This window comes from Paraphaeosphaeria sporulosa (genome assembly GCF_001642045.1).
Source record: "Paraphaeosphaeria sporulosa strain AP3s5-JAC2a unplaced genomic scaffold CC84scaffold_2, whole genome shotgun sequence".
NCBI classification, from domain to species: Eukaryota; Fungi; Ascomycota; class Dothideomycetes; order Pleosporales; family Didymosphaeriaceae; genus Paraphaeosphaeria; species Paraphaeosphaeria sporulosa.
The window spans coordinates 4,750,004-4,776,083 of NW_017253361.1; the positions used below are offsets into that span (position 1 = coordinate 4,750,004).

The following is a 26,080-nucleotide window of genomic DNA, read 5'->3' on the forward strand; positions in this document are numbered from 1 at the left end:
AGTTTGGCCATGTGAAAGCATTCGACCTCAATATATATAAATAGACAGTAATGATGGACAAACATTGTCATCAACCTGTTCATCAACGTTACGCATTACCCAACTCAAGAACCACTCGACATGCCTTCCATCACCCATCCAAACGGCAAAACAACCTACTACCAGGAAGACGGCTTCGCAGATCCTTGGGGTTCCGCATGACACCATTGTAATCGAGTACGGGTACAGCCTGAACGGAGATTTCTGGTACCACTGGGTCCCAATCCTGGTGAAACTCTACCGGGTCATTCGCTGACACGCACGCACCGACCGGCGATGCGATGCTCATTTGTACAGCTTTTGCGATCGATGGAGAATTGATGGTACATGTGCCCATTCAAGTACCCGGGTTTCTTGTAGCGACTTCCGCCTGGCTACACTTGCACCCATTCCACGTGCGGTCGTGTGTTCGACCTCCAAACGACGCTTGCAGTCACCAAAGTGTCACTGAATAACACAGGCACTGATTATATACAGTTGAAAGTAATATCCATGTTGACACGAGTCACGTGAGACACAGTGCACACGATGCTGCGCGAAGAGAGCTCTAAGCAGACAAGATACATTCGTGTAGCGCGCTCGCGTGGTACCCACTGTGCACGGTACTGCCTGGGAGTAGACAGCTCAAGCAGTCTATTGCCTGTACTTCCGAAGGCATCTCTGCAACGCAAGAGTATGGACGTTTCTAAAGCAATCTTGGTGATCAGCTGTGATGAATCCGCGCACAACACCATCTTTTGGCTCTCCAGTGAGATAGAAATCAGTCTCTCCGTCCTCAGGATCTATGACTCTGTGCGTCATAGGGTTCAAAAGCTCGCAAATCAACATGACTAAGAAGTCGATAGGTTGCCTTGTTTCCGCCCATTCCGGCCAATTGCTGTAAGCAGCCGACACAGAGATTTGCTTTGCTGTGTATATCTCTGGTCTGTACAAAGCCCCATGCGCTTGAAGTTGCGCAGATTCTGATATACTTTGTAATTCTTGCCAGGGTAATGGATGTGAGCGATCCATCGAAGTCCCAAGGTACGCAAGAGTTGTATGATCATTAACTTTGCGTAAGTTTTCTGAGAAAGCTTTCTCAATCTCAGGTCGTGAGTTTATGGGACAGACGCGGTTCTTCTTGAGGCTCGGAAATACAGCAGGTGGTACGTTCCACTACCACGCCACACAACCCCGATATGCAGTCAGGACCCAGGACACCAATAGTTCAGATATAGAGTCCAACGTGCCATAAGAAGTCCAGGTAAAGAGATTCACGGTAGTCATTGAGATCCAATAGCTCCTATGCCGTCTCTTTCGAGGGAAGTGGCGGCAGTTGAGCAAAATACCCCCGGTCAGATACTAGTTTTGCTGCGAGCATAAGAGCACCGAACTCCACGGTGGAACCCTGGATTCTAGACATCGGAGGTAGAGCTACGTCTTCTTCAGTTCAAGACTACAGTTTGCTGAGCAAGGCGTAGGTCGAAAAAGGGTATTGCCTGTCCTAAGGTTCTTCTTGCAAACTACACACTCGCGATGCCCATCCTGGAGGAAAGCGTCTATTGCACCACAGAACTGTATATTGCCAAGGCGACCCACTCCAGTTTGAAAATAGCCCTGCACAAATCTGTTGAGTTGATGTACGAGTCAATCTGGCGTCCCACAGAATGAATCGTCTGGTAGTCCATCGGCAACCATCCATGGCGTGTGATTGCCATCATGATGCTCTTCGAACGCTATCTTTGCTGTCTATATGAAGACGGAATTGCTTGACCTGGTGATGCTCATCCTTCCATAAAGGCACGACAACGTTTTGTGCTTTGCGATTGATCCCGTGGGCCTCCCTTCGTATTGAGTTGAGGGCGCTTAAAGATACACTGGCGCGCGATTTGAATAAGCTCGAAGATTTCGACGATGGTGTCGAGGACCAGGACAAAGAACTAGGCGAGGACATGGGATCACTCACCCAGGGTGAAGAGGACTTCACGGCTTGTATGTTACTGGGAAAGATACTTTGTTACAGTGCAGCCAATAACGCAGTCTAAGGATCTTATTCAACCTCAGTGCGTTGCCAAAGTTGCGTAGTCTGATAGGTGCCACAGTCACTCTCGCTGAACTCGACTACGTTCACAATGGCCACATTCTGGACGCAGGTACCCGTATACGACCAGACAGATGGCTTCCAAGCAAAGAACAGGAAGCCACGAATTAGCCTGTTACTTGCGGAAAAGTAGCATCAATACGGAGTATCGAGGCCCAATGATACCTGTCAAAGTCCCTGTTTTAGGGTTATATATACAGCTACATCTGCACAAAACCCATCTACTGATGCCATCCATGCGCGTAGCGTTGAACACGAGAGCGATCCACGGGGGAGGACACTTGCTGCGGTCAAAGACCTTGCATCCCGTGTATGCACTTGAAGGCTATCGGATAGCGAGGCTTAGAGGTCCTTGTTCAACCCGCAACGATAGAAGTCGAGCACGCGCAAGATAGAGGTCCTCGCCCTACGCCCAATCGCACCTACGTACTGAGCACGAATACTCAGTCTTCCCAAGCATTCCAACCTACCGCCTCGCCGCTACACACGCGTGACACAAACCGCCGGCACTTGCTCCTGCCCTCAACTACCCCTCTTCCCGGGCCCACACACCACCGGCCCTCCTCCCCCAAGCGGCAACGACCGCGAGCCCGACTACACGGTTTGCACCAGCGCCGTTTGGCGCACACGTACACAGTGGAGCCAGCAGCGCCCTTTGGCCCCGGCGGGGTCCGTCAACGGGCAGGGGTAAGCGAGAGCGCAGCTGTGGCGGGTGCGCGCAATATACAGTATGTGCGATGCATAAGTCTGGACCGCGGCATATTGGGCGGGAGATGCGCGCTAGGGATGGGATCCTAGGTCGGGAGGGGGATTTACCTGATGCGATGGTGTGGGAGGTGGGAGGTGGGGTGATGAGGTGGGCTTGCGATCGATGATGAGGGTGTGTGAGATGGCTTGGGGGCTATATTTGGTATGTGTGAAATGGGTATGGGAAAGCTGGGATCGTGACGTGGGACAAGTGCACTGCTGTGGTGCGATACGAGGGCGTTAGCTTCGTGTGCGGCGCGGATGCGGCCGCTGTGTGGTCATTATAGGCATGGTATGGTACTACGCCATTGCTCGTTCACTACTGCCGTAAAGCGAAATCATACAATGTCTTTCTGTCGAGTCGTAGACTGAGATAATGTTCCGTCTCTTCATTCATAAGCGGCTCCCCTCTTCATCCCGCTGTGGAGTATTCTTGGGCTGAGTTCGCTGCTATTCCACCCCAATTTGCAATGTCACCTCTAGTACGTTGGTTGTGGCTGCATGGTCGAATCGTCACCGAATCCCGGCTCTAGCCGTTATGTCGGGCGTGCGGGTGGCCTCGATACAAGCGCGCCGTGAATACGAGGCCTAGAGCGCCATAACGGTTCCTCTCCACCAGGCATATGCATGTCTGTTTGCTGCAGGTTCAACGCGCCTCTCGTTCTCTTTCGTAACGCCCGTTCGTTCTTCCCTTTTCGGTGGCGCCGCGTCCGTACTATCACCTCTCACACGTAGGGAATATCGTCGGTGCGTCTAGGTGCCATTGATGTTACTTCACCACGTCGAGGTTTCTACGATAGCGAAGTCGACGCTTCAAGTCGCGTCGAGTTCGGGGATCATCAGGCTGGGAGCCCTCGCAATGACCGGTTTCGTCTTCAAGCTCATCAAGCGGTCGTAGTGCGGACGGAGATCGTAGTCTTTGAACTGCTCCGCAGCGCCAATCTTGACGTTTCTCAGCATGCATTTGCCGTCCTTGACCCAGAAAATCTGGAGCACGCTCTCAAGTGGCATCGCAAGCGCGATTGCACCGGGTTTGAACACGCCCTGGCTGATTTTGGACGATGCTTTCTTGAGCTTGCGTGGAGACAGCATGCCCTTCGTGGTGTACTCAAACTGTATGATCTCGGTCATGGCATTCACCACAACGAAGGCTTCTCCGGTCGGTGACTGGGCGGCTTGTACAATCTTCGTACTATACGTTTCGTTTTGAAGGTTGTCGTGTCCAGGGAACGGGATGAGCAGGGGGTACTCTTTTCCTAAGAAAGCTGTCACGAGAGCGGAGCGGCGCGCGGAGTCGTAGAAAACGCTGGTCAGGTCGCCGTCGTTCAGCGTCCAAGGAGGCATCTTGAAAGATCGCGAATGCTCAGCTACCGTTGTAACTGGCTCCGTAGTGCAGTCCCAAACATCAACGTAAATGCAATGATCGCCGAGCTGTGTCGCGACTACGAGGCTCTTGCTGTCAGTCGAAAAGTAGACCTTCCGCGAGATGATTACAGTCTGGCGTTGCTGCTCCTCGGCTCTTTCCCTAGAACTAAGTCCTTTTCCTTGTCCTCCAAACCATCCTGGTCCAGCACAATCATTCAAGATCGACACTGTATCGTCACTGGTGGTTCGGCCAATGGGGATAGTTCGTCTTTGAATAGCCCCGCCTCTCATCTCGTAGACGTTGATTTGATGGTGAAAAGCAAGCTGTTTGACTCCGCCATTCTCCAGGCCAAAAATCACTATGCGGTCATTCAATGATACTGCGACGAACTTATCGTTACGAGAGACAGCAAGGCACAACTCGCCCACTCTACCGGGAAGATCGAGATCTACCTCTGCTTCAGATTTGACGTTGATGCTGTTAAATATTACGAGTCTTCTCGTCAAGCCACGGGCGGCGACGATGGCGCATTTGTGGTTTCCAGCTGCCGCTACCTCGATCCCAGCGACCTCATACTTGCAGCCTTGGATGGCCGATGCGTCATTGCTCGGCACGTCAAAGCGAACTAGATGGTCAGCACCCTTCTCCCACAATAGGAGGGAATGTCCGGCAGCAGAGAATACGAAACACGGTTCCTTGGGAAAAGGAGTCTTCTCCTTCTCCTTGGTGCTTGGTTTCCGTCTAAACGAATTCCCGATTCTGATCGTCCTGCTCGACGACTTCATTTTGCTGAAGCTGGGAGTGCTTCTGACGGAACTCGTTGGAGTAAACATGTTCCTTTCGCTCGAAAGCTCAGAAGGCATGGATGCAGACTCAGCCTCTGCAATGTTTTCGTCAATGCTGGGAGTCCGAACCGGGATGGGCAGATCGATCGACAATCTCGAAGCAATAGGGAGCGCAATAGGGATGTTCAAAGACTCGTTGAGGGGACTGATCGGATATTCGATCGCAGATTCTAGGGAGTGCGAGCGAGGTGAAAGTGGATTGTAGGTTGTCGGGCTCACGGGCGATTCGGTGTAACGTGGAGGCTGCAGAGGCGGTACTATTTGAATGTCTGGGTCGCTCGGTCGCGAGACGTGGGACGGTTGGCTGACGCTCATTCCCGAATTCGATGTCAAACTAGGCACAATGCTGCCTGTGTCTGAAGTAGAATGGGAGCCTGAGGCGGCATCATACGATCCAGAGTCGCCTACACTATACTGGCTAAGACTGAAATCGTCCCGCCAAGTAGACGTGTCTAGCGCAGTAGCGAGCGACTGGAATGGCTCGATGAGGCGAGCGAGTTTAATCTTTTCGCCGCCGGAGCAGCTGGGACATGCAATGCCCTCCTTCCAGTTCACGATTGGGCTGTTCCCTTGAACAGCTTCATATGCCCACTTGTCACACCATCGAAGCTTGTCTTCTAAGAGTTTTTTGCGTATGACATGCAGCTTGGGGCAGTCCACAATGTACACAGTCACTGCTGCCGCTTCTTGTTCCTTGGACACCGACTCTGCATTTGGCGCAGCCATCTTTACAATCCAGTCTTTGACCATCCCTTGCATGTTGTTCGATGTCACCCCTGGTCTCCTTATACTGAACTGTTCGTACCCTGACTGTCGGCTTGGCAACCAATCTGCAAAGCTCGTCATAGCCGCTTCGAAGTATGGACTCAATTCAGAAATGTGTCTGCCGTGATTCTGGGCGCGATTCGGACCGGATCGCGTCGGCGCTCGCTGATGCTGAAATAGGGAGTCTTGTCGCGAGAGGAAGTTCTCCAAGTCCTCATCCCAGTCAAGTAGAGTGACTGCCAGAGAGTCCAGCAGTGCTGGTGTCGGCTGCATCGGCCCTGTAACGTGGAAAATTGAGATGACGAGGCTAGTTCGTGTATGCCAAAGCTGCTCTAGTATCTCGTCTGTGTCGACCGATGTTTGGTTCGAGCCGAGCACTCCGGTCTGTCGGCGAAGGTCAACAAACCGCTGGGTAACTGCACACTCGACCGCCCAAAGACAATCGTGCAGCACCCAGTACGCATCCATCCAATCCTCCTCCATTGTGCCATGTATCAATGGCGTAACAAAAGTCTCAACCCTAATGTCCAGCGGGTACTGCGGATGTTAGCGAAAGACAAGCGCAACAGCACCTCGTCATTGGTTGGCCGTGTGGGTTCCGAGACATTTGATACAGAGCTGCATAGCACAGTCTCAGGACCTTGGGCGGCATTTGACGGCCATCTGAGAGTCAGAACGTCCATAAAGGGTTTTCGAACCCACCTTCCCGATACGGAGACCAATGACTGAGCGCTGGGGTTGATTCACTTACAAGGCCAGCTGCGTATGTCGGCAACTTTGCGTTTGCCCATTCCCGCGCGTACGGATTCTCGCGCGATGGTTCATTAAGCGCGTTGAGTACCTCGGCGAACAATTCAGACACAATGAAGCGCTCCACACCGTGCAACCGATCGTCCCTCCATGCTTGGTTTATAGCGTTTTGCAGTCGTCGCTGGTCGTTTGCGTTGATGCCTTCCTTTCGCAGCAGAAGAAGACGAAGTCCGGAAAGAATGGTCTGGGCCAGGATATGCCGTGGACGCGTAAACTCGCGGGTCATGAGCGTCGTCTGGGAGGAGAATAGACTCTTCTTGACATTGACGAGGTAGAGAATGGTTGCGAACAAAAGGTCAGGCGGTAACAGGCACGAAAGGACGTAGGGTGGGCATTCCGCAACCCCCGTCGCGATGCCACTCAAGTAGCATCGCTGGGAATCGAAGACGATCTTGATCCAGCCGATTGTGCGGATCGACTCCTCAATGCTGCGAGGTTCGGCGTCATGGCTGGAGATGGAGTGCTGGCCGACGATTTCACGGAGGAGGTTAGCGATGTCGTGTCTGCCCTGGAGGTGCTCCCAAAGTTGCGCAAGGTTCCGGTGTTGGAGGGACATTGACGCGGGACGACGAGAAGCGGATCAGCGCTTCGAGGCGCGAAGCACGAAACCAGGGAAAGACGGCGCAGAGGGTAGGTGGTTTTTGGGAAGATGCATGACGGGAGACGCAGGGAGCCTTCTCGAGAGCGCGGTCGAGATCGGGCCTGCTGCCTGCGAGCTGCGAAGCGTGCAACAGTGGTGGCCGTCCGGACGGAGAAGTGACGGCCTTGGCTGGCAGACGTATGGGCAGGTCGATGCACTTGTGCGGCCGCGGTTGGATGGGCAGCCATCAGCTGCGACTGGGGGGCATCGTAACAGACCCGCGGGAAAAGACAAGCACCTGTGTGCGCGCCACACGCAGGGACTGAGGGAGCGCACTTCCCGAGCCGGACTGTAATAATAGCACGGGCAGTCCGACTGTAGCGACGACCTGCACATGCCGGAGGATGCTCGCAGCCAGGTTGGGCTGACCGGTTGGTGGTCACGTGCGCGGTGCCCCGCCTGCACCCCTGTGCGCGACTGCCAAAGTTTGTTACGGCAGCCAGCCTGAGACACAGAACATGTCTATTCCGCGCGAGACACTGGCCTCCTGCACGGCTGCTCGCGCGCGCCCGTGCAGCGACGCCAGAACAAAGGGCTCGCGACGGCCACAACATAGGCAAAGACGTAAACATGAGCTTGTGTTGGGTATCATGCACTATCTACCTGCAAAGACAGTGGTTACGACGACGCTAGCACGAGGCGAGCCGGCGACCGCTCACCATTGCACCGACCTCGTCCGAGAAAGGCAAGATGCCCTCGGCGTAGGCGACCCTCCTACTCATTTGAGCCAGCCCCAGATGAAAGCGACAAGCGCTTTTGCGTTATCTTCCTGCCAAAACGGCATCTTCGGGTTCGGGAACTCCAAATGGCCTCGTCGTCGCCCTGGCACCACTACTTTGGGCGGTGGCCTGTGAATCTGCATCGACGCACTGCGCCGCCACTTGAGTGGGTTCCAGCCGTCCGATCGCACGTGGTATGCTGCGATTATAGCAAGGAAGACGGCAACCTGCGTGCAACGTTAGCGCCTGCAGGTAAATCCAGGTCGCCTGACACATACCCCAATGTAGGACGCAACAAAATCGGGCGTTGAGAAGGGCGGCACAAATGCTCTCCAGTTGTTGAAGACGATGAGGAGGGCGCAGAAGAAAAATCCGTACCAGGCGCGGAAGAGCTGTCCGTGGGTCCGGTACGGATACTGCTTGTCGTCGCGGTTGAACGCGCTACGGTTCTCCAAAGTATGGTCATTGGCAGCTACTTTGATCTTGTGGTAGAACTGCGTGTACGAGAGACAGATCATGGTGTAGCAGATGAGCTCCGCAATGACTGCGTTGTTGGTCATCCGTCCCAGAATGACCGAAGGAAACGGCTTGATCGCTAGGAAGGCCATCAAACCGAAGCACCAGGAAACACAGACGGTACCGAGTGGAACGCCAGCATCGCTCACTCTTTCCAGCCGCCTTCTGTAGTTCTGAAACCACAAAGGCCAAGCTTCCGGGATGCTTGCAAGCGCGTGGAGAAGTCGGCTGGACGTGTAAAGCGCGTTGATGCCCGACGTGGTGGCTGCAAAGATGAAGAAGCCGTTGAAGACGGATGGAAACCCTCGCAGGCCGTTCCGAACAGCTGCAAGAACGAAGACACTGTTTTGTCCTGCGCGAACGGCGTTGATCTGGATGTTGACGAGATTGGGATCATCGTACGGAACGTTGAGACCGCCAACAAAAGTACCTAATATGTAAAGAAGTGATATGCGCATCGAAAGCTTCTTCGTCGCAATCTTGATCGTCTCATATTTCTCAAGGTCTTTGTTTTCGGGTGCTGTCACCGCGATGGCCTCAAACCCGACGAAGGAGAATACGCAGGTAGTGATGGCTGTCCAGAGACTCAGGAAATGGCCCAAGTTCCCTTTGACCATGGCATCCGGGTTGGTTGGATCTGATGTAGTCGGATGGATAACCATGCCTGCGGACGAAAACCCCCACGGCGAGTTCCAGGTCCAGAAATGGTTTGCGTGATAGACTTTCTGCATCCCGGACAGAACAATGTTGAAAACGATCAGGAATGAGATAAACGTCAACTTGATGACCCCAAAAATGTATTCCAGTTGGCCGTATTGTCGGACGGGAAGAAGGTTGATAAGCAGTACGATGATCAAGAACAGAAATACCCACACCGCAGGGCTGTAGTGTTCTGTGCTCCATCCCAATTGTTCGTCCGGGTAGCCCACAGATTTCAGATATGCTGGATCGAATCGAAATCTCCATAATTGCGCCACAGCCTGGATTTCGGCAGCCAAAATCACAATCCACGCGCTCCAGGTCATCCAGCCAGTAGCATATCCGACAGCTTCGTCGATGAATCGTCCAGGAAATTCGAACAGTGGTCCAGGGACTGGGAACAATGCAGTCATTTCTCCCAGGCACGCGATCACACTCCACATCATCGAGCATCCCAACACGACCGCGACCAAAGCCATTCCCGGTCCCGCCAGATAGATGACCTTTCCAGTGTTGAGGAACAGTCCGAAGCCTATGCAGGCGCTGAAGGATATCATGTTAACATGACGTTCCTTCAGGTGCTTGCTATACAGCAAAATTAGCCCAGCGCTGCGAATACCGAAGCAGCTGCATACCTAAGCACCGTTCGCCTCGACGACATTGTGGACGAGGTCGAACTCAGACGTGACCACATTCGAACTGCTTTGCGCGAGATCGATGAGCAACGAGGCGCATCGGAAACTGCACCAAAGGTTAGGGAGGCAGAGCACTGAAGCGGGAGCTAGTGGGCGAGGCTATCGCATAATAGGGACTGAGGATCTACGTCGGCGAACACACGCCGCACTCTATCAGTCCAGCGAATGCCTGTCGACGTGCGTCGGGGGCCAATGCAGAACCATGGCCAGTCTCAGCTCAAAAGGTAGCTGCAGACGCTCATCACCGACGCGTCGCACAGGAGACTGCAAGGACGCTCTGCGTCTCCCGCGACGGCGTGTCGTTGGCCAGCATTTTGACCTGGGGGAGATGAGGTCTAGCCGCCTGCCCAACCTGGTGCGTGCCAAAGTGGTGGGATGGCGGCCGCAAGCAGGGAATAGATACGAGACACGAGGTCTCCCCTGTCCAGATCATAGATGTGGTTGGAGACTCGATGCCGCTGTCACGGAAGGGCGTTCATCCTTTGGAACCGTGCGCCCGCGCCATCTCATATGTGGCTAGCGGGAACGCCACAGTGTGCGTTGGCTGGCCGAAAGTGCAACGTCCCGTTGTGCAGACACCGGCGTTTGTTTTTTTACGAGCGGCCTGCAGATACCCCTTAATCACCCTCGCATCTATGTTTGGATTTATACCCTCGAGATATGACGATCATATTGATGCTTCTATCGTCTCAACCCATGCTTGTGGCTCCGCCTTCACGAAGCTAATTTCTGCTGCACATGCCATGAGTTCTGTGGCAGCGCACCATCGTGACGCGAGCGATACGACAATAAAGGAGGCTGAGGGTGCCGAGCGACCCAAGAGAGGGACAGGCAATGCACCAAGAAATCAAGGAAGCAAAAATCGCACAACGCAAGATGGATCTGGCAGGATTGTGTCGCGAGTCGCGATGGACGGAACCTCCCATGCACGCGCGACCTCGCAGGGATTCGATCCCACGAGTGAGGATTAACCTTTACAGGCCATCATTTCAGTGATATGATATCGTCCAAACCGAGACCGAGATCTCGCCCGCATATCACGATTCGAACACAGTCCCGTCCATGGTATCAGATCTACGCGCTAGTCCTGCTCGGATGTATATAGCAGCCATGTCGTGCGAGAGGTTCCCAAAGCGCGGTAGCATTCCAAGAGAAGTAGAGATTCAATGACTGTTTCAAGATCTCTACCTCAGCAAAATTATCCCCTGCTCCAACAATCTTGGGAACTACTGCTCAGGCTCTCATCCTTTTTCTTCGCAAGCCCCTGTGTCTCAAAGGTACTTCTGGTCATAGCATGCTCTGATCCGTTGAGTGAAATGACTCGGGCGTGTCAACGCCTAGCTGATAAGTGCTCTCTTGTAGGAAGATGAACTCTGATCCAATTGCACGAAAACGAGGGAACCGACGCAGGCTACTTCTCAAAACTTCAGTGAAAGGCATTCCCAACGGTTCGAACAGATCTCTTTGCCTATTCTTGTTCATCACCGCTATTTCCTAACTCGTGAATAGACACTTCATTGCCCTACAACTCCCACGGAAGAAGTTGCAACCCTTAAACTCACGTTCCGGCTCCACGGTCTCCATTTCTTATCTCGTAGCGCTCATTGCTTCCTATCCAAGGCTTCCCTTGAACATCGATTTTCGCTTTGTCGAACTTGTCCTGTTCCTGAGGGGGAGCTTTCTTCATGCGTATGCGCCGTAGAAAAGCCGCCTTCCCAAAGACAATCAAAGCTGCGCAACCGACTCCAATGCCTACATATCCTCCGACTGACATGCGGGGTTTCTGATTTCTGATAAGAGAGGAAGTCCCAATGTCTGGTGGGCTCTCTCTGGGTGAGTGCAGGGGCGAGAGCAAGATACCTGTCGTAGCTGAGATGGCTGAAATATGTGGTTCGCCACCAAACGCGGCCTGCTAAATGTTGCGCGGTCATCAAACTCTACTTGGAGATAGGTCTCCTGGAGAAAAATGCGTCCTGGAGCGTAATATGGAGGGACTCGTGAAGGATGTCTCAGAGGAAAGTATCGTAGTTGAATACTGAGATCACTGACGGATAGATACCTAAGCTGTTGAACGAAAGCTTGGTACGGGAAGGTGAAGTCGCTTACTATGTCAAAATATCAGGACAAGGAGATTGTAACGGACACATTGTTGCGTAGGCTCCGTTCATGCGCGGAGTCTCTTGCAGTATAGTATACTAGCGTGTGGTTCCAAGTGAGCCCGAAAGCTTATTCGAAAGCATCGCAAATCTCTATCGGTAGACTGGGAATCAAACAGACTTAGCAAATGCTTGAAATTATTCTTGAGAAGTTGCATACCAGATATGTGGGATTTAAGAGTCAATCATCACTTCAATCGGTTCTGGGGAATTGTTAATCCTAGATTCCGATCCAGAACGGAAGCTCACAGAAGACAAGCGGACGACGAGTCCTCTAACAAGTCCTCTATCTGGCACATCTTCATCTATCAAGTACCACGCAAGAGTTTTATATCCCTTGGCTTTGAGCGCTGGGTCGTATCCATCTACAATCAAGCTCGCTCTCTGGTTCCCTGGGTGCCATCAGAAGGTCAACTTGAACAGACACTAAAGTGGTCCCAGCTTACGATAACGACTGCCCGTACGGTAGCTGTAGGAGTGGAATTGTATGACCCCCATGTCACGCAACCCGTCCATCAGCGGAAACAGTTTGGAAGATTTTGAGGACCCATTGCCAAAGTCGACGTGATGGTCGAAGTGTTGACTTCCCAGGCCGAACAGCGCCATGGCGAAGTTTTCAGATGCTATAAATTCCATGCACTGTTCGGGAACCAAAATTTGGTTCCCTCCGATTTCTACTGTAACTGTATCAATTCCGATGTCTCCTGTCACTATTTCGCCGTCCCGAGTATACAGTGGGTACATTCCAGCAACTTCGGCCGGAACCCAACTTTTTGATTTTGGCGGCCGACATATTCCTCTTTCTTCGCATATCGACGGTCTCGTATCTGTGAAGCCGCACCAAGTAGTGTTGGTTGGGAGGGAGTAGGTCTGATAGGCCGTCGCTGCGAATCTCCAAATTTTCTGTTTATCTGATCCCCCTATTATATCGAACGAGGACCAGGTTCCATCAGGTCCATCCCTATAGGAATATTAAGCTCAATACAAGATAATCTCTTTCGTAGGAAGGCTCCTAGGTCATACGGACCATTCTACGCTGGGCGGGATGACGACCGGCCTTGTTGACGAAGAAACATTCGAGCTTTTACAGGATTGCAAGAAAATAAAAAGCACCGGAATGATTGCCAAGACATAAATCATTTTGTTGTACGCACAGTGGTGAACAGTCTTTAGCAACAACCATAGGTATGTAAGAATTTCGAGTCATGCGAGGAAACGCAGAAGGCTGAAAGTTATAAGCTGAACTTGATGCCTCATGATGTGCCACCGGATCTCACTCCTTGGCCGGGCCGTTGCAGCGCTCGGCTAAGAGATATATATTAAGAATGTCTTGCCATTGATGATATCCTTACCAAACCCTAACAATCTGCAATTCGAGAAGAAGTGTATCCTCGCGCAGATCACCAAGCCGAGTTTTCTCTCGTTGAGCAAAAGCCATCCCGGTATGAGAACGTTAGAGGTCATCGTCTGCTCGGATCATGAGAAGAAAAGAGGCAGGAGATAATCCTATGGTATGCCTTGAATATAGCCTTTTGCCTCGTAGACGATGCTTGCGGCAGGTGGTCAGCACCCATCAATCCCTGACCTTCACCAACCTTAAAACTGCGAACCTTGCTGTCCAATAGCCAATAGAAGGTCTTCATAATAATGATCGGAAAGCGCCTTGGTACTATCCCCGAAAACATTTCTTCCTGCAAGACACCAAACTACCTCTCCTATCACACCGCCCATCATTTGTTTTCCTTCTAACTTCCCTTTGCAGTGAAAGCCCTGAAGGCCAAATGGATCTTGTCCCAATTTTCATCCGTCCATCGGATTCCTCATCCCCTATGATCGCCTCACTATCAACCCTCCTTCAACCCCAATCTTCCCCATGAGGACTCATCTCAAAAAACCCCGCCAGCGTCTCCATCGCGCGCTCCGCACCTCTCAACACCATCTTTCCATACAAGACGATCTCCGTCTTCGGGATCCCACCATGCATCACACGCCGGTATACGTTTTCGTAGTACGTGTACTACATAACGAGCGTGCTTTCTGCGTTGAGCATGCTATATTCGGGCCCGAGGACGGAGCGCCCGGTCATAACTGGATGTGAAGTCAGTATGGGGTGAACAAGCCGGGACGATTGTATCGTGGGGATAGAATGAAGTGTGAAGAGGCACGTACTGTCTAATGTGGCATCGTTTTCTCCTGGGAATAGGGCGCGGGCGTTCGCTGCGAAGCGTGTCAGCCCAAGTTCTGGTCAATAAGATTGGCTTATGATAGGTGGCGGCGATCGACTGATTGGATCAGCCGGAGTCGAGTTGTGCATCGGATGATGATCAGGAGGAAGGGACGGGCAGACCAAGGATCTGGTTGCGGAGCCAGCGTGGAGAGGCAGACATCGAGGCGGATATCGAGGCGGATATCGAGGCGGTAGAATGGTGGGTGCTGCTCTGCTCGGTTTTTAATTTGCGGCGTAAACGCCGGGTGGGGAGGGCGTGTGGGTTAGGAGAGTGGACGATAACGATGAGGAAGACGTACGAAAGGGAAGGAGTCGCATGTGCCTGCCTCAATTGCTACTGCGCTTGCGGTGGAAGGAATGGGACTTCCCTGCCATATCACTAGGAATTACAACTACAATCTATGAACCTCAATCAAACACTCGACTCAAGCCGTTGGACCTTGAGCTCAAACCCTAAAAACATTAATCCCATCCACAAACGTCGAATTATTATCCGCATTCGCCACCAAATCCACGCCATCCCTGGTAACCATCCACGTACTCCCCACAGTATTCAAATTATACAGATTGACATCGTGGGTCGACCCCTCTCCCTCGATGCTGACCATGCGTGTTTGACACACGCCCTCCGACGCCACGTCCGAGCACTTGGTGCTGTAGTTGTCGAAGAAGGAGTACAGGCCTGCGCCGTAGACATGAAGATTGGACGAGCGCACGATGCGCAGGCCCCAACCCGAGGCGTTGTTAGGGGAGACGGGGTGTGTAGAGTTGGATGTGGAGTTTGATGGTTGGGAAGTAGTAAACACTGGGTCAAAGAGGGCGGCGTTTTCGGGGAAGGGGAGGGTGGCGTCGGGGTTAGGCTGGTAATATCTAGAGTTCTGTTAGCTGGGGGGCTCGTGAGTAATGGGAGGAGTGAACGTACGCTGTCTCGGTCTGGATCTGCCCCATGACGACGTCCCGCGTGCCGACGAATTGGTATTCGTATTTGACGTGGTGCTCGACTGCCGTGCCGTAGAGCCAGACTCGGCCCTGCACGCTCTGGTCGAGAAGACCACGGCCCGCGTAGATGGTGATTTGGGTGTTGTTGTTGAGGGAGTCGTCGAGGTCGTGGTCGGCGACCCAGAGCCAGTTGTTCTCCAGGTAGACGCCACTCGCCCAGGGGGTGATGTGTAGGGAGAGGTAGGACGCGATGCACTCCTTCTTCAGGTTGGCGGCTGTAGTGGTTATCTCGGGCTCCTTGATGCACTGTTCCTGCTGGAGGTGTGAACCAGCGAAGCCGCCGATGCGGGTGTGAACGTCCCATAGGCCAGCAGGCTCGCCGGTGCTAAATAGGTTGTATTCGATGAGGATGGCGCCCGCATTGGGACCTTGCGTGCTGACGAAAAAGTCTGACCATTCAATCGAACCGTGCTCGCCCTGCTTTCCTACTTGAACAACAGGCTTTGGGTTCTCCATATCCCCAAAGAACGAACCACTGGCCAAAATGACCGACGAGAGGGCTTCGCCAACGATCCTCGATCCGGCGGGCACGTAGACCGTGCCGCTGACTTTGTAGTACCCAGCATCGACAAAAAGAACCTTGCCTTCCGCCTTCGCCTTTTGAAGCCCGTCGTTCAACGCCTTCGTGTCGTCCGTCTTGCCATCACCTTTCGCACCGAGCGTGCGCGCGCTCAAAAATTTATCTGCCGACAACGTCTCATACTGAGGCTTGGAGCGCTCATAGTACTTGCCCATGGAGTCCAGCAGGCTCCCTGGTCGCTTGGTCGCAGCAATAGGGCCAGTACCCTCGACCGGTGCGAGAGGAGTCTGCGTCTGAGGACCCAATGGGAACTCAGGAAGATACCTATGTCCGTCTGCCCAAGCATTGATAACAGTCGTGGCAGAAGATCCAGCGAGGAGAGTGCCATTGGTGCCGACGACAGCCTGTTGAACATTCGCAAGCTTGACATTTTCCAGATACAATGCACCTGCGCTGTCGGGCTGCGAGCTCTTGGTGCGGCCGGTGACGATGCCAATCGGTGTGTTGGTAATGGAGCTGTCGAGGAGCGTTATAGATCCAACAGTCAGCCCACCGTCCCCATTCAAAGACGACATGTTCAAGCCCACGCGGCAATTGTCAATCGAAACGCTCTTGTACGTCCAGCCCCAGTCCCAGAGCTGATTGATAGCTGTGTCAACGTTGCTGAAAGACAGATTGCGCATGGTGAACTGCTGGTTGCCAACGTTCAATCCATAATGGCCGCCCTGGAATACGAGGTCGTTCATGAAACCTCCTGAGCCCTCCTCGATGAAGAGGCCTTCGTGTTTCGTTCCGTTTCCGGCTGCCATTTTGAAGACGACATTCTGCAGAGATGTTGTCTGGGCAGTTGGCCAGTGGATACCCCTCAGGATGGTCTTCGATTTGACATTTGTCGAATCAAGAATAAGATTTCTAATCTGGCGGAAGAAAGTGTTCGTAGCACCGAAGCCCAAACCATTCGCGCCGTACGGGCTGGCATCGATTAGGTACCCGATATCATCCCCGTCCACGTTGACGGTCGAGAAGTTCGAGCTCGCCTTGATCGTCGGAAGGCAGTTCGGGTTTCCAATAATCTGCGTGTAGTAATAATCGATAATTGACTCTGAAATCAAATATGTCCCGCCCGGAAAGTACACCGTAGCTGGAGTCCTAGTGGTCGATTTGCAGACAGTCGGGGCGCATCTGTTTCCGTCGGTGATGGCCTTCTGAATGGCTTTCGTATCATCCGTCACCCCATCTCCAACGGCACCGTAATCCTTGACGTTTCTGAAAACCTGGTAGGAAGTGTCGTTGTTGAATGAGGCGAGTCCCTGATGCTTCACATGCTCCATCCAAAAGTGCGCATCACAATCACTAGAGCTCCCATTCCCTGGCGAGTACCCGCCCGTCGGCTGTGGCGTTGGCGCAATAGGCGTTGGCGTGTACACGCCGCCCGTTGCGTAGCCTCCACTCCTCCTTACAGGAGCCTCATGATAGTGATGGTGGAGTAAGGAGGCGCTCGTGCCCGATGAAAGAAGGAAAAATGTTGAAGCGAGCGACAGCATCCTGATGAAGGAAATATAGTAATCTAATCTCGAAGATGCAAAACGAAGGTGGCAGCGACTAGAAGACCGCTGGAGCGCGCAACGCGGTGGGCTGAGGCTCGGTATAAGTGCTTACGCCACTATGCGTAGGATCTGTGGATCGGCCGCTAGTTAAATGCAAGGTACGAATGTTGTAACTGGGATGATCGTAGTATTATTAAACAACGATCGCTGTAATTATCGTTAAGAGCTAGAAAAGCGGGCAAGCTAGAGGTGGGAGAGGTAGAAGTGATGAATATGGTCGTTCTTCTCTTTATGTGAGTCTGACTTCGCCTTGTCTCGCGCTGCGCAGCCAAAACGTTGAATAACCTACCTCTACAATACCGAAGTCCAGCGGCGTAGCAGTCGCTGGGCGGGCGTAACCACCCATAATCACTCGGTGACGCACAACATGCCCAGAAGGAGCAGACCTGTGTGGTACTGTTGAGTCCTGCACTTTGACTCCTAGCTGTATGCGCGCTGCAAGCCCTCGCTCGCAAACCTCGCATTGAGCGCGCCGTTAGTGGAGAGCTGAGCTCCAAATTGCGATCCGCGATATGCTGCCACGCGCTGCCCCAACTCAGCCACGAGTGTCATCGACACGGGCGAGAAAGTAAGGTTCAGGGGCTCGCAAACTAGAAGTTCCCGCTGGGGCTGATGCGCGTCTTGTTAACTATGCCCGATCGTGGCGGGCGCTCGTGGCACCACGAGGGTGATCGGAGGCTCGCGGAACAATCAAGCTGGATAAGTCCTATGGTTGGAATGCTATAAGCAGCTCAGGATAGAATGAGTCTCCGATGTGAAAACCACCAATAATGCAGTTGCAAACATTGGCAAGTTATGCAAAGATGGCCAGGGATCCTACAGGGCTCATGGGCCCACACGTGACCCATCGGCGCTCCAGTCCCTAACCTCCGACCTCCAAGCTTCCTCTCGCATCATCAACTTTTAACCACTGCAACCGCAAAGCAACAAACCAACGCCATCCCACGCCTCCACCCTCCCCCCAAACCACATCATCACCCCAAAAACCACAATGTTCGGAGGTACGCGCCCCATCCAGTCCTCCAGAGAGACGCCAACCTAACACCACCCAGCACCGCCGCAACCCTCCAAAGCCGAGCTCGAGCGCGCAGAAGCCCAGACCGCGAGCGACATCAAGTGGACGTTCGCCGGCGCCGTAGTGCTGTATTTCTGTACGTAACCACACGAACCTGTGCCGCGACAACCCGCTGCTTGACGAAGAAGCTTTGTGTCGAGGTGCGAGGTGGGCTAGGCTAACGCACGCGCAGCGCCGTTCGTCGTCGACTATGCGCGCAAGCTCGTTTGATCTAAGCAAACCGCTTCGAACCAAGCAGACTAGAAATTCTTAAGAGGAGGGGACTAAAATGCGCGTTTTTGCGTGAAAGGGCTGGCGTTGATAATGGCGGAAGGGATGAACTTTTACATCGATAGGGACGGATGGGAAGCACTGTACAACAGCAGAAATGTAACAACACCATGTATGTTGGAGCGGGCTACTGTTTTGGCATTGCTCTGAGCGACGAGCTCTGGTATCTACGGTACGGGTTATAGATGAAATCCCAACGTGCATTGCAGGCCGGTCAAGTTGCCTGCGGATATGCCGCGCTCTCCTATATTATGTCTTGGTGTAGGCGGTCTTCCAATGCCGTGCTTCAATCCCCGAATCTGACTCGTCCTACGCCCTTTTCGTTGCGACCATCGCGCCTCCGCCACTCTAGTCTTCTCGGCCGCGGCTCAACTCCACGCGGAGCAAGCTGATATCTTACATGCCTGTGCTCAGGCTTAAATTCACCTCCGGGACCTCACGGGCTTTGTCTGCTCCTTCGTCCAATCATTATATTCCTGCACCGTGTCGTCGACCATCTTCTTGAGGTGCTGCAATTGCTGGTCGTAGCCTTTGAGGATCTGTATATAATATTAGCATGTGAATTTTGTAAGATGTGACACCGACTCACCTTCTCTAACTGCACCTGGTCATCCTCCGATAGAGACCCCTCCTGCAAGCCTGCAGCGGCAGCATTGCTCTGCTTCTCTGTCTCATGCTGCAGCCGCTGTGCGTGCTCCCGCACGCTCGACATGCGCGCCCATATCTCCTCCTGCTTGCCGCCGTTGATGGGATCGAACGCCCGCTTCTCCAGCTCAGCAAGCTTCTTCTTTAGCTCCTCCTCGGTCTGGTCCATTGCGTAGCCCCGATTCCGCAGGATCTGCACCTTGGTCGCAAGGGCAAGTATCCGCTGGGTGTGTTCAATGTGCTTTTGCTTGGCTTTGTTGATCCGTGGCGCGGTCGTCAGCTCGTGCTGGTCCTTGATGACGCCGAGACAGTTGTTCATCTCGTGCAGCCGGCTTTGTAGTGTGTTCATAGCGAACACTTGGTACTGGATGCGCGCCGCCATCTCTTGGAATCCGCGCACTAGCAAGGGGATTGAGCCTTCGCTCGGCTTGTTGGCGAGTGCCTCCTCCCACTTCTTGTGGTCCTCGTGCGGTTGAGGACCGTAGAAGGGCGCCTCTTCTGGCTTGACGGAGTTGTAAAAGTAGTACTGAAAGGCGCATTCGGAGCTGTTTGAGTCCCACTTCTCAGCAATGGTCCTCATCTGGTCAACAACAGACTTCTCTCCTGTCATCTGTTAGTCAGGCCAAGATAAACATGATTTGTACTTACGCGCGCCGTTCAGAGAAGCACTCGCGAAGCGGTCGTGAACCGACTGCCTCAGCTGAGGGAGAGCTTGCTGCTGCTGTTGAATCTGCTGCTGCTGGTTCGGAAGGAGGGAAGGCGCAGGACGGACGAACCCGCCCATAACAGAGCCGCCCATGTTTTGTTGCTGCTGCTGCTGCTGCTGCTGCTGCTGCTGAGACTGGCCCATACCGCCAAACAGACCCCCTCCCGCATTTTGCTGGTTACTTTGCTGTTGCGATTGGTTTAAGCCGCCGAAAAGGCTGGTGGTGTTCGTGTTTTGCTGGTTGTTCGCTGTCGAGCCTCCGAAAAGGCTAGGCTGCTGCTGCTGCTGTTGCTGATTCTGGGTCTGCGAACTGCCAAAGAGCCCACCCGGCGGGGCAGTGGTCGCGCCGAACAAGGTTCCCGTCTTTCTCTCCGTCTGCGCGGCCTGCCCAAGATTGCCAAAGAGCGACATGGTGGAGATCGAGGTGCTGGCGGCGGGTGGGTACGTGTTTTCGTTTGTGTTTACAGGTTGCGCTGGCAGGCGCGGCGGGCGAGAGAGCGTGTGCGCACAGGAGCGCGCCGGGAGAATAGCGCACCGACTGCGCGAAAGGCTGGTGCTGTGCGGGGAGAAGAGTCGTGATGGCGTTTGCGATCTGTGTTGTTTTGCTTGTCAAAGGGAAAGCTGTCGAGCACAGCCAATTGCGGCTGGCGCCCATCCCTGCACGCCGCGCCAAGAGCCGGCGCAACTTCACCTCACGAAGCCGCCGGCGAGCTCCAACTCCAGACTCGAGGGCTCACCACACCCGCCATTGGCCCACCATGTCGTCCCGCCAGCCCAGGTGCGCACCCGCCGCAGCTCCCGCGCCGCTCTCCCGTGCTAATTGGCCCCAGATTCAACGACCAGGCCCTCATCGACACCACCCCTCTGCCCGACGACATCCCCAAGGTCAAGGAGCTCGGCGCCAGCTCTGCGCCCCTGCTCAGCGCCTCGTACTTCATCGGCGCCCGGTGCAAGGCCTACAACGATGACTACATGATGTGCAAGACCGAGGCCAACGGCCGGGGCGAGCTCGACTGCATGAAGGAGGGCCGCAAGGTGACGCGGTGCGCCGCGAGCGTGTATGCCTTTCTGGAGCCATGACCGGAGCATGAACAAGGCTAATATGCTGTGCAGCATCAAGGACCTCAACGAGCACTGCCTGGAGGAGTTCCGCAACCATTGGAAGTGCCTGGACAACCAGAACCACCAGCTGTGGAACTGCCGGTCACAGGAGCGGAGGCTGAACAGCTGCGTGTTCGACAAGCTAGTATGTCTCCTCACGCCGCTTCTGATTTGCCCATGTCTGACTCTGCCAGAAATTGGAGAAAGTGATACCAGATACGCCCAAGGGCGAGACACCCGTGCATCTGCGGGGCCGCCAGATCTTTTCGACCAACTGAGCTGTGTATACTATGTTAGGAACAGGAACACGAAACATGTAAATTCAACCTTCCAACAACCGCTGTGATGCATCTTCGTTTGCGTGGCGCGATGACTGTAGGTGCGTAGGGAGGGCTACGTGACACGATTTGGGTCGGCGTGGATTCATCGCCGTGACTTCTTTTCACGTCAATTATTTAGTGTTCTGACCTCGCGAACTATGCAGTTCGTCGCCTTCAGCCTTCTCACTGACTCCGCCACGGTGAGGGCTCGCATTCATCGCCTTTTGCTTTGCAGCCCGCGTTGAATGCCCCACCGTTCACTTCTCACCGTCGTTCGTCCAATTGTAGCCCCGGTCCTATTGTCGCTATTGTACTTTCACTCACTTCCCTTCATATTGCTCGTCAGCGCCGCCACCTCCGCAAACTTCCAGCCGTCAATTCTCGAAGCCCTTTAACAGTTCTGTCTTCGAGCCTCCAAAAGAGTCGCGTAATCAGCCAGCACGACTACTTCTTTGCCCATTTGCAACACCTCCTGCGTCTTCAGCACCCACAGCCATCCACACGAAGACCAGTTCATATCCGCGACGATGTCCGCCAATCCTTTCTCCGACACCCTCTACCGGGTCCCTAGCGACGAGCACATCACCAACAGCAAGGCGCTCGAGTGGCCATGCATCGTCCAAGTTCCCATCATCAAGGCTTCGGCGCCGGCGCCGGCCTCAGCGTGGTCCCCCTCCACCGCATCCTCCACCTCTGCCGATGCATCTCCCACCAGCATAACAGCCAGCACACCACCACCACCACCCTACACGGCCCTCTCCTGGAGCGCCGCCGACTTGAGTAAGTCCTGGCACCACTCCCATCCTTTCCACCTCTAACAACCCCCAGCCTACCTCCTCGCCATCCTCTACCCGACCCAGATGTCCTCAGCCAGCATGTCCATCTCAACCCACCCCACCGACCCTCTGGACCTCTTCTCTCCCGTCCAACTGGATCTGTTCCTGCACACCAAGTGCAGCCCCGCCCCCTCCTCCGCCTACGCGCCCACAGCACCCATCGGCACCGGCCGCCCCAACTCGCGCTTCCTGCTCGCCTCCGCATCGGGCACCACGGCGCCAGAGGCACGCAAGGCCCTCGCCCACCGCATCTTGCAGAACGCAGGCAAGGAAATGGTACTGGGCTGCGTTTCCGCTTACTACGCTCTCCTGACCGACGTGCACAGCTGCGACGCCGCAACGCTATCTTCGCTTCGGCGGGGGATTGAGGTGATGAAGGACGTGGGAGAGAAAGAGTGGGCGGGACGGAGGGAGCAGCTCAGGGCTGCGGGTGTTGATGGTGGGTGGGGTGTTGAGGCACGGTTGGAGGGGTGGTTGCTCGAGGGGGGTTGGTATGAGTTGGGATTCTGGGGCGGTTGTGTGCAGAGGGCTGGTGCCATGGGGATGGATGAAAGGGACGAGAGGGTGAAGATGTACGGTGGTGTCGTGGGATTTTTGGGCGTTGTTGGGGGTGAGGTGGGTTGGTGTTAAGGGGAGGTGAGAGGGGTGATGGTGGTTGGTGTGCGGCAGTCCTGGGGTCAGTTGAAAAGGCCTCTTTTGGCACGGTGTGCGTGGTTTGGCTTCGAGGGTATTCTAGCTGCGTGCATTTCGTCTTGATATCCTATCTTTGATTACCTCGACTTGTGCACTGCATATCATCCCAAGCTTGCTCGTCCCTCTCGTGACCAGAACACACAAAGGACATCAGGTGTACTGTCGCTATGAAATGCTCCATTCACTCCATAAGAACAACTGGGTAGGATTTTACGGCTCGACAAATGCTAGGAGGGAGGCTTCATGCCATAGCTGGCGCTGTATGAACTCAAAACACGTATAGAACTGAACTTTTATGCATTCTCAAAGTATCGTGTGGGTATCATGTCGTGTCCGCATCAACGCTATTTCTTCATCTCTGGTTCCTAGCCCCGAAGAGCCTCGCCCGCACATTGCCCCTCGCGGCGACAGGGCTGCTCACCAGGAACGAGCTTCCCTCCATCAGTGAACTGCTGCCTTCAAGCTCCACACTGAACCTGCTATTCCGCATCTGCTCCCTCGCCTGAAGTTGACCCATTGCACGAGCCTGGCCCACTGCGTGCGGTGGCTCCATGGTCATCGAAAGACCCTGGCCCATCATATGCGTCGGACCCATCGCATGAGCCTGCACCAAGCCACTCGTCCGCCTGATGCTCCTCACCCCAGAGCTTCTTCTACTCCGCGTACTCCTCACCGCGCCGGAACTCCTCCTGCTCCTCACTGACCGCCTACTCCCCGGCTGCACAAAAGACCCGTCATCCTCATCGCTCGAGTCAAGCAGCGACGAATCAGTATGCTCGTACTCCCCCGCCTCGGGCACGTCGTCGTCCAGATCGCGCTCCTCCAGCAGGCTCCCCTCCATGCTCGCCTCCTCCATCGCAAGCATCTGCCCCACGCGCCCCTCTATCATGCTTCCCTCGATAAAGCTGTCCTCGTTGAACGTGACATCCGCCCTGCCCTCCTCCCCACTTACACCACTCCCCTCCTCACTCTCGCTGCCCACATCGGACTCTTCTTCCGACGCACTCCTGCTCGCCTCCGCTTCGGGCACATCGTCGTCCAGATCCCTCTCCTCCTCGTCAATCTCGTCGCCCGCCGCCTCCCGCGCCTCCGCATTCGCCGCGTCCTGCTGCGCCGCCGCGAGATCCATCATCTGCTGCTCGCGCATGGCGAGGGCTTCCTGCTCCTTGATCTCCTTCTCCTCGTCGATCATGGCCTGGTATGTTTTCTGGATCCCCGGCGGCCGGATCCAGCTCGCGCCGAAGTGGCGGATGTTGGCATTGCGTTGTTTTTGCTTGTTTTCGTCGAGAAGAAGCTGCGTGAAGAGGGAGCGGGTGGGGGCGCCGTGGGAGGGGGCGTGGGTGTGGTTGCGGCGGCTGGGATGTGTTTGGGAGGGGGGGTCGGAGTCGTAGGTTTGGTGGGGCTTGCGGAGGGAGGGCCAGAGGGTGGCGTCCTGGGGGTGGTCAGTCGGTGGAATCAGGGTGTACCCATGTGGTCATCGTGGGTTGCGCGTGGTCGGGGACGCGACTGTCTGTCTCTGAAGTATGATACGAGGGGAAAAGAATGGCGTACCGCTCGTGGGGGAATCGTAGGCAACGACAGCATAGTCTCGAGATTCTCCTGTCTCTGAAGCTTGCTGTCGTAGTTTGTTTCGGTGCGCGATTCAGCCGCCGAGAGCGTCTCGTCCACAAACGCGAGTGTTAAGCCGCGGTACCTCCGCCATACGCTAGATCCGCCCCAATTGGCGCGAAGGGCCGGCACGTGACCGTCTCCGCGCCCAGGCACCTAGATCGCCGGGCAATTCTACGCGAGAACGCGGCGCCCAATGCGAGTGCTCCGCTGTCAACGTGCAGCAACCACCGCACTACGCGTGATCACACACCCTCACCATGGATAGTGCACCGAATAAACGCACGCCAGCCGGCCGCAATATAACGCCCGCCCAGGCCCTCGCAATCATGTTCCCTCCACCTCCCTCTGTTTCAAACATTCATCCTTCTGTCCCTCTCGCAACCATTACCAAATCCTTGCTTCCCTGAGTGAGTGAATTACACCCAGCCAGCAACTCCGCTCTCGACAACCGCGCCAGCACCTACGTAACTCTGCTCCTGCGCAACGCTTCGCACGTAAAAGAAACACACGTCTGAGCCAGTTGGGCGTTTTTGGCACTCGTACAGCCCTCACCTAAGCCACGCGGACAGTGCTCCGAGCCGGACCCGCGTACTGAGCTTACCTACCCGATCAGCGCAGAGGAGCAAAGGTACAAAGCTTGGCGTGAGTACATACGAACAAAAGTCCTGGTGAGACATACAAATACAAACATCATCGTTCAAGAGTAAGGCGTGTGTATCGTCCGACTTCATACGAAAGGAGTAACGCGCGACAACGCCACTGGAGCACGACATCGACTCTCTTTCCAACACCTGAACCCAGCACAGCACCACAGACTACCACAACAAAGATGAACATCCTCCTCGCCCTCCTCTTCTCCCTCTCCATCCTCGCCACCGACGCACAACCCCACCAAAGACTCACCACGCCGACCCCGGCAGTCTTTGAAAACGAAAAACCTCTCCACACCACAGCTCTCATGGCGGGCGCGGCGTGGAGCTCATCCCGGGACGCGGCGACGCGGACGACTGTGCCGGGGGCCAGGACGAGGCCGACGGTGGGCGTGTTGATGGAGCTTTGACGAAGGACGGTGGGAAGGGGTACCGGGCTGGTATGGCCCATTGAGATGGCGTTTAGAAATCAGGGCGGCCATGTCCTTGCGCAATGGGAGGCGCACTGTTCGGTATCATGGATGGATGGCTGGATGGATGGTTGGATACCCAATTTCGTGTGGCGATCAAGGGGCCACAGCGCGATGGAAGACTCGCATGAGTTTATGAATGTATTACTATTACGACGGTTTGTGTGTTTGGTGAAAGGTGTGATGCATACTCCTCCCCGTGCCAATGAAGGTGTGTATCGGCAGCGGATGGTGGGTTGGTATTGAATACGATGCACGGATGGCTGTGGTCAC

At 54.5% G+C, this 26,080-nt stretch overlaps 8 protein-coding genes across 8 annotated transcripts; 2 read left to right on the plus strand and 6 right to left on the minus strand.

The window, feature by feature from the left end:
• Nucleotides 1-3,679: 3,679 nt before the first annotated feature.
• CC84DRAFT_1214268 (uncharacterized protein) lies at nucleotides 3,680-7,208 on the minus strand (the record flags this gene model as incomplete). The annotated part of the gene is made up of 2 exons (XM_018182612.1): nucleotides 3,680-6,379; nucleotides 6,594-7,208. The coding sequence occupies 2 exons, from the start codon at nucleotides 7,206-7,208 to the stop codon at nucleotides 3,680-3,682; spliced, it is 3,315 nt and encodes a 1,104-aa protein (XP_018041367.1).
• An 802-nt stretch (nucleotides 7,209-8,010) lies between these two features.
• On the minus strand, nucleotides 8,011-9,887 carry CC84DRAFT_1214269 (uncharacterized protein; the record flags this gene model as incomplete). Its single annotated transcript, XM_018182613.1, has 3 exons — nucleotides 8,011-8,238; nucleotides 8,290-9,811; nucleotides 9,862-9,887. The coding sequence occupies 3 exons, from the start codon at nucleotides 9,885-9,887 to the stop codon at nucleotides 8,011-8,013; spliced, it is 1,776 nt and encodes a 591-aa protein (XP_018041368.1).
• Nucleotides 9,888-12,251: 2,364 nt separating this feature from the next.
• On the minus strand, nucleotides 12,252-13,495 carry CC84DRAFT_1238265 (uncharacterized protein; the record flags this gene model as incomplete). The annotated part of the gene is made up of 3 exons (XM_018183934.1): nucleotides 13,105-13,495; nucleotides 12,524-13,038; nucleotides 12,252-12,469 (listed from the first exon to the last, which is right to left on the minus strand). The coding sequence occupies exons 1-3, from the start codon at nucleotides 13,215-13,217 to the stop codon at nucleotides 12,252-12,254; spliced, it is 846 nt and encodes a 281-aa protein (XP_018041369.1). The 5' UTR covers nucleotides 13,218-13,495.
• A 1,112-nt stretch (nucleotides 13,496-14,607) lies between these two features.
• Nucleotides 14,608-17,459, minus strand: CC84DRAFT_1113692 (exo-beta-1,3-glucanase-like protein). Its single transcript, XM_018175366.1, has 2 exons — nucleotides 15,227-17,459; nucleotides 14,608-15,174 (listed from the first exon to the last, which is right to left on the minus strand). The coding sequence occupies exons 1-2, from the start codon at nucleotides 17,365-17,367 to the stop codon at nucleotides 14,751-14,753; spliced, it is 2,565 nt and encodes an 854-aa protein (XP_018041370.1). The 5' UTR covers nucleotides 17,368-17,459; the 3' UTR covers nucleotides 14,608-14,750.
• A 1,750-nt stretch (nucleotides 17,460-19,209) lies between these two features.
• On the minus strand, nucleotides 19,210-20,528 carry CC84DRAFT_1113697 (uncharacterized protein; the record flags this gene model as incomplete). Its single annotated transcript, XM_018175367.1, has 3 exons — nucleotides 20,069-20,528; nucleotides 19,365-20,023; nucleotides 19,210-19,314 (listed from the first exon to the last, which is right to left on the minus strand). Coding segments are annotated over exons 1-3 (966 nt in total), but the record flags the coding sequence as incomplete, so codon positions are not given.
• A 356-nt stretch (nucleotides 20,529-20,884) lies between these two features.
• Nucleotides 20,885-21,505, plus strand: CC84DRAFT_1184844 (NADH-ubiquinone oxidoreductase-like protein 20.8 kDa subunit; the record flags this gene model as incomplete). Its single annotated transcript, XM_018180776.1, has 4 exons — nucleotides 20,885-20,904; nucleotides 20,957-21,184; nucleotides 21,240-21,372; nucleotides 21,422-21,505. The coding sequence occupies 4 exons, from the start codon at nucleotides 20,885-20,887 to the stop codon at nucleotides 21,503-21,505; spliced, it is 465 nt and encodes a 154-aa protein (XP_018041372.1).
• Nucleotides 21,506-22,074: 569 nt separating this feature from the next.
• Nucleotides 22,075-23,013, plus strand: CC84DRAFT_1173309 (uncharacterized protein; the record flags this gene model as incomplete). Its single annotated transcript, XM_018180023.1, has 2 exons — nucleotides 22,075-22,327; nucleotides 22,376-23,013. 2 exons carry the CDS (start codon nucleotides 22,075-22,077, stop codon nucleotides 23,011-23,013), a joined length of 891 nt encoding a protein of 296 aa, XP_018041373.1.
• Nucleotides 23,014-23,391: 378 nt separating this feature from the next.
• Nucleotides 23,392-25,964, minus strand: CC84DRAFT_1256716 (uncharacterized protein). Its single transcript, XM_018184650.1, has 2 exons — nucleotides 25,591-25,964; nucleotides 23,392-24,508 (listed from the first exon to the last, which is right to left on the minus strand). Exons 1-2 carry the CDS (start codon nucleotides 25,786-25,788, stop codon nucleotides 23,429-23,431), a joined length of 1,278 nt encoding a protein of 425 aa, XP_018041374.1. The 5' UTR covers nucleotides 25,789-25,964; the 3' UTR covers nucleotides 23,392-23,428.
• Between the last annotated feature and the right edge of the window lie 116 nt (nucleotides 25,965-26,080).

Coding starts and splice junctions, on each gene's coding strand:
- CC84DRAFT_1113692 (XM_018175366.1), bottom strand. CDS start 17,367: ATGCTGTCGCTCGCTTCAACATTTTTCCTTCTTTCATCGGGCACGAGC. Junction 15,175..15,226: donor CAGATCCAGACCGAGACAGC/GTACGTTCACTC, acceptor ACAGAACTCTAG/ATATTACCAGCCTAACCCCG.
- CC84DRAFT_1256716 (XM_018184650.1), bottom strand. CDS start 25,788: ATGGGCCATACCAGCCCGGTACCCCTTCCCACCGTCCTTCGTCAAAGC. Junction 24,509..25,590: donor AGACTGCCGGGGTCGGCGTG/GTGAGTCTTTGG, acceptor GACCACCCCCAG/GACGCCACCCTCTGGCCCTC.